The sequence below is a fragment of the Heterodontus francisci genome, chromosome 27, assembly GCF_036365525.1.
Source record: "Heterodontus francisci isolate sHetFra1 chromosome 27, sHetFra1.hap1, whole genome shotgun sequence".
NCBI classification, from domain to species: Eukaryota; Metazoa; Chordata; class Chondrichthyes; order Heterodontiformes; family Heterodontidae; genus Heterodontus; species Heterodontus francisci.
Window position 1 is genome coordinate 17663217 of NC_090397.1, and position 6625 is coordinate 17669841.

General features: G+C 43.9%; 1 protein-coding gene across 3 annotated transcripts in view; it reads right to left on the bottom strand.

The window, feature by feature from the left end:
• pde3a (phosphodiesterase 3A, cGMP-inhibited) overlaps window positions 1-5785 on the bottom strand; it is a 483158-nt gene extending 477373 nt beyond the window's left edge. For all 3 annotated transcript variants that reach the window (XR_010977629.1, XM_068058930.1, XM_068058931.1), the window contains exon 1: window positions 4927-5785. Coding sequence is in view for 2 of the 3 variants with exons in the window: in XM_068058930.1 (XP_067915031.1) it covers window positions 4927-5736 (810 nt within the window). In the remaining variant the exon portion in view is untranslated. The remainder of the gene's footprint in view (window positions 1-4926) is intronic.
• Window positions 5786-6625: the final 840 nt, after the last annotated feature.

Below are 6625 nucleotides of genomic sequence, written 5' to 3' on the forward strand. Positions count from 1 at the left end.
CCACATCCACCTTGTCAAGACCGTTCAGGATCTTATAAACTTCAATCAAATCTCCCCTCACCCTTCTAAACTCCAGTGAAAACAAGCCCAGTCTGTCCAACCTTTCCTCATAAGACAACCCGCTCATTCCAGGTATCAATCTAGTAAACCTCCTCTGAACCGCCTCCAATGCATTTACATCCTTCCTTAAATAAGGAGACCAAAACTGCACACAGTATTAGAGATGTGGTCTCACCAGTGCCCTGTATAACTGAAACATAAGAACCTTACTTTTATTTTCAATTCCTCTTGTAATAAAGGATAGCATTCCATTAGCCTTCTTTATTACTTGCTGTACCTGCATACCAACTTTTTGTGACTCTTGTACTAGAACACCTGGATCCCTCTGCACCTCGGAATTCTGCAGTTGTTCTCCATTTAAGTCATACTCTGCTTTTTTATTCTTCCGTCAAAGTGGACAACTTCACATTTTCCCACATTGTACACCATCTGCCAGATGTTTGCCCACTCACTCAACCTATCTATATCAGTCTGCAACCTCTTTATGTCCTCTTCACAACTGATGCCTTATAGAAATGTGGCAGCCCTCTCAAAGGCAGAGCTCCCGAGTGTCTTGGCACTAATCAAATAGAGGTGGCTTCGGTGGATCGGACATGTCCACAGGATGGGAGACAGTCGCATATGCAAGGACCTTCTGTGTGGTGAGGTAGCCGGGGACAGACGACCAGTGGGGCGCCCAAAGCTCCGCTTCAAGGATGCTTGGAGGCATGACATGAAGACCCTGAATGTTGACTATCGCACTTGGGAGTCACTAGCTGGTGAAAGAGGGAAATGGCGCCACATCCTGTGGACTGGTGTGCACTACCACGATGACCAGGTGCTACAGCAGTTTGGCAACAGGCGCCAATGTCAAAAACAACAACTCACAGCATCACTTGGTAGCTTCGCGTGCAGTGCTTGTGGCAGAACCTGCCTGTCAAGGATTGGCGTTCACAGCCATCGGCAAAGGTGCACCAAGAGAAGACATGCCACCTAAATGGATTGTTGGCTGCGTGTCCATCATCTTTTATAGATGGAAAGATGAAACTGGCATCCCTTCCCTTGATGACTACAAAAACCCATCCAATAAAGATATGAAGGTGGGCAGAGGAGAAAAAAAATCTGAATTTACACCTCCTACACTTTGTGATTCAATCAGGCTCAAGTTCCATTGGCATTTTGACCATACCTGTAGGTAAAGAAGTTAGTCTTTTAAAATCTAGTCAACACTAGAAAAATGATACTAGGATGTTGTGGACAACAGGACTGAGATTCAAAGTCCTTTCATAGTCAAGACATGCTGGAGTTAGAATAAGTTAGCCTATTTGGGCCAATCCAAATTTTTAGCTCTGTTCAATTTGGGCTTTGAACGACACACTCTGGTCTGCTCAGGTAAGTGCAATGGCAGGTTCTTTGAACATAGGTGTAGCTTTACACTAAAGCTGCTTTACAAAAGGGTGAAGAACACACCATAATCTGCACTTTGGATTCAGCAAAACTGAATTGAAGTTTAGATTGACTCCATCATATTTATCTCTAGTCCAGGCACAATTGATTACTGCCATTAAAGTCAGCCTATGGACTGTACAAAGTATCATTTTAACATTAGGCAAGAATACAGCTTGTTGGTAGCACCCTCATCTCTGAGTCAAAGGTCCACTATGGACGTGAGCACATAATCTTGGCCAACACTCCAGTGCAGGACTGAGAGAGTTGGAGGCGCCGTACCTTAGATGAGACGTAATATTTCTGTTCAGGTTCCCATAAAGATTAACGGCTGTATCTGGAGAACAGCTAATGAGTTCTCCTAGTGTCCTGACCAGCATTCCTCCCTCAAATAACAGCACAAAAACACACTGATATGGTTATGCAATTTATTTGCTGTTCATGGGAACTTGCTGTGCATAAATTGGCTGATACGTTTCCCTACATTACCATGATTTCAAAAGTAATTAACTGGCTATTAATTACATCGGGACATCCTTCGGGTATGATAAGGCATTACATAAATTCAAGTTCTCTCATTCATAAACATACCAGATATGGTTCTGCTTATTTCATATGGTGAGAAAATCAATTTATAAATATTAAATTAAGTCAGAGTAAGACAGTACTAAGTGTACATTACAGCAAGAAAATGTGCAGTGAATCTGACAATTCGTTAATATGGCTTTGAAATTATGCTGTGCAATATTCGCGCAAAAGTGCTAATGGGGTTGGTACGGAATCCTTTTGTGCCATTCTTTAACAGGATCACCTTTTACCATGCCACATAATTTCAAGGTTGTAAGTATTATTTGGAGAAAGAGGAGTTCCTTTGTAATTCACCAGCTGAAAGTTCTGTAAGGTTGGTGGGGAGGGGGCTGGGAGAGACAAGAATTGTCTTGGTCGCTCAATATAACTGCTATAAATGCATCCATCAAAGGTATTTTTTCTAAAACAGTACCTTTAGTGAATGTGTAATTTCTGAATAGAATCAGTGGAAATAGAGACCAGGGGATATACTGATGAATGCATTTCTGGCATTGCCACATAAAGTAACTAGAGGAACTCCTCCTGCTGATTTTCCTTGAGGTGCTACACCATTCATTTTTCTCTGATATTCCATGCGGTCTCATATTCTCAGAGCTCTCACTTTTTTTGCATCACCAACGGTGAAAGTGAGAAGTAGCAAAAGTAATGGAAGTTAAAAACAAATCAAGATTATATATGGTATAAAAATGCTGGGTAGTTGCAACAGAATTGAAGGTAATGATCCAGGCAAGCAGTCAGGATGGCTAACAGATCAGTCAACGGGATTACTGCCCTATGATTCTCTTCCATCCTTACAGCATCCACGATATAGTGCTTGTTATTCTGCTAATACAGAACTGGCAGTATGACAATACCAGTCATGGGATGCCATACACTTTCAGCTCGTACGTCAACATCATCTTTTGTTACTTTGTCAGCTAGACAGGTCTAGACTGTGCTCACCAAACCCACTACAAAATAGCTTTTTTAAAATAAAAATAGAACTAGAGAATAAAGAATAACATATCTCTGTTAGTGAGTTTAAGGCAATAATTCGACCTTGTGGTTCTGCTAATGTCCGTAAGCCACTCAGATTTCACCCTCACATTTATGCACGTGACAAACTGCTCAACTGAACTGTTATCTTAAAACTAATTGCCAGCTTATATGTGACACACATGTCCCAAGTCTAATGCTGTATCAGTCTGGAAGTGGCAGTACAATGAAGGTCAGCCACAGCACACTGCACTAAAGATACATTCAATGAGAAAACATCCACAAGGAAACAATGCTGTACTTGTTACAAACAGGAGGGAGGGTGGAAGCAACTTTAATAAAGCAATCTATATTTCTGTGCTCCCTTGTAATACTCAAAAAACATTTCTTTTGACTAACCTCCTAATGTCAGTGTTCAGATTATTCAGCATTTTATATGTTAAAACACAGGGCTTAGCTATAGTGAAATGTGTATGTTTTTTAATGTAAATGTCCTCCTCCCAGATGACTGCATGGTGCAAAATTATAACAAGATTATAACAAGATTTTGACTGTATTCAGAAATATACACTATTTGTTTAACATCATGGCAATCTATATGTTTACAGCTGATCAGGGCCTGCATTAAAAAAAACTCAGTTCAAACTTAGAACTGTTCATTGTAGGAACTTTTAAACACCAAGTGGACAACAGAAATATATGTTTGGAATTTATAATATACCTATTCATGTCCCTTCTGTTTGACTCAAAGACTTGCAAGATTAGTAAACTGTTTCACATCCTTCTAAATGCTAATCATCTCCGTGTGAACGAAGGAATTATTACACATTAAATCAAAACACTTTCATAACCAACCAGACACAACTGAATGAACACAAGTTGGCCAAATCACACAGCTACTTATTTTCCTTGAGATTAGTGTGTATTTTTATAGTGGTGTAATGGAGATAATCCCTTCATTCTAAAACAGTAATTATTGCCTCATTTCTTCTAGTGTTTTTCACCCTGTGCTTAATTTATATCTGTTTTTCAATACAAGCTAATTCCCCCTTCTAGTATCTACATGTTCCCAGATTTCTTTTTCCTAGGTCACTCATAAAAAAAACACATGTTCCTAAACAGAATAAAGTGACTATTTATCATTTGCAAAAAAAAAGTTTCTCTCACATGTCAAAGAATGTAAAATGTAAATATAAAACTCATTATTATTTTTAAAAATCGTGTCCTTTTGGATGTTTACAACTCGATGGTTTGTGGCCTTGCATACCATTCATTATTTAAAACTGCGTTTTATAAAGAATTTCCTCTGCTGCCTATGAAAATATTTATTTCCCCTGTCAGGTGTGCCATGGCTTCTTGATAAATCACAGCTGTAGACTTGAATAATTTCGCCCTAATTGGCATTTCAGATGAAGGAGATTTGAAAGTAAAATACAATAACATATTTCTATAATTTTCCTTTGGATTCCTGTACCTCTCGTAACTCTGCCAGTATCAGTTATATATGTATATGTTGTATACATAAATAATCCCTTTCAGACTCGTTTTACAAAATCATTAAAAAAGCATCAGTGACACTATTATATTATATCCAATGATACAATTGTGTATTATGATTGTAGAAGGATTTTAACAATGATTTTATATTATTGTCCTGAAGATACACATTCAATAGGGCTGGGGAAACTACAAGGCCATTTTCTGAGTAGAGACCATAAGTCAGCTTAATAGACATTTTACATCTATATTTCTTTGTAAATAATGTCTGGGTAAAGTGGCCAGCAAATGTCATATATAGTGTACCCATTAGCTTACTGTCTGTCCAAGTGAATGAACAGTGTTTCCTGTGAGTTGAGCTGCTCAATGAAAAAGTCTTACCTGTTCCCTTTGAATGCACGGTAAGGATGTCCTCCTGTGGGGTTTGGAGCCCAGTTGACTATTGGAAATTTCAGCGGCGATGACCGAACTGGACCTCCTCCTCCTCTTAATAACTGGAATCTTCTCCTCCGTCCCAGCCGCCGGCACGGTGCCGGGCAGGATGTGCACGGCGTATCTGGCCAGCAGGACTCCCAAAATCCCCATCAAGTAAGCCAGGAAGGGTCTCCAGCTGGCTCGGACCCGCTCCAGGGACAGGAGGGAGACGGTCCTCAGCAGGCTGGTGAAGATGATGGTGAAGACTCCCTGGCTGACTCTCAGCAGCAGCAGAGTGGTGGCGGCCAGGCAGCTGAGGAGCACGGCACTGGCCGGCAGGGACAGCAGCTGCTCCTCGCCCACCAGCGAGGCTTGCAGCAGGGTCTCTCCCAGGCAGCAGGCGGCCAGCAGCCGGGGGGCCAGCTCCCCTCGCCCGCAGCGGATCAGGTATAAGCCCAGCCAGAAGAAAGCGCTGAGCAGGCTGAAGAGGGGCAGGGCGCAGTGCAGAAGGGTCAGAACCCCGGAGGAGGAGGGCAGCTCGGTGCTCACCTCCCCGTCTCCCCACCTCAGTAGCACGGCCAGCAGCAGGGACAGAGAGCCGAGGCAGGCGGCGGAGGAGAGCAGGCGGCCGCTCCTCAGCAGCCTACCCCACATAGGGCAGCCCTGGTCCCGGCCCAGCGGGCTCACACAGCCCCTCACATAACCATTGCGCTCCACTGCCGCTCTCCCGGCCTCAGCTTTACTCCGGGGGGAAGCCGGCTCTGGCTTCGTCGCCATCGTCTCCTCCAATGTTGTTAGAAAGTTTGTTTCCCTCTCTCTTCCCCCCCCCCCCTTACCCCCCTTACCCCCTCACCCCCCTTACCCCCTCCTCCTCCTCCTCGCCCCCCTATTGAAGATCAGACGTGGTCAAACAAAACAGTTCTCTCTCTCTCGGATATAGGATGGGAAAGTTCTGAGAGGAGAGGAGAGGTGAGGGAGGGAGGGGGAGTTGATGCCACTTGTGAAGATCCCACTTCGCTTTAAAGCCTCAAGGTAAAGCCAGGTCGCCACTTCCTCCTGGCCAGAAAACCCCCAAACAGGACAGCCAGAGCCGCCTGACAAGCCAAGTCCTGCCGTTCGCCGATCTCAGCCATTTAGCTGCACGTTGCAAAGTGCTCGCCTCTCCTCCTCCTCCAGTTTCCCCTTTGCCTTCGCCCCCTCCCCTTTCACTCCTCCTTGCCCCATGCGGAATGCACAACTTCATCAGCTGCTGCCTTCAGCATCTTGCTTCAAACTGCTGCCTCCTCTTGTCTCCCTCCCCTTTCCCTGTCTCTGCTCCTCCAGAAAGATCAGCGGTGCTGAACGAGGCGACAGCAAGCTCGCTTTCCAGCTCCAACTTAAAAGAGGCCAACATGCTGCTGCTCACTTCATATCGGGCGACGCAACGAGCGGCGCAGAGGACAGGGGGCGATTGAACCGTTCTCCAGGCGTCAGAGAAGCGGTGACTATGCCAGCCTGCTGAAAGCTGCCTCCCTTCAATAAACTCCAGCATTTCCCCCTCTCTGACAGCGCTTTTATTTTTTATCTTGCCCTTCATTTCCTCGGCATGACATTCCGGAGTAAAGCATGACAAAAAATTGTTGGAGGCAAAATAAATTAAGTTAGAAAATGAAGCAAAAAAAAACTT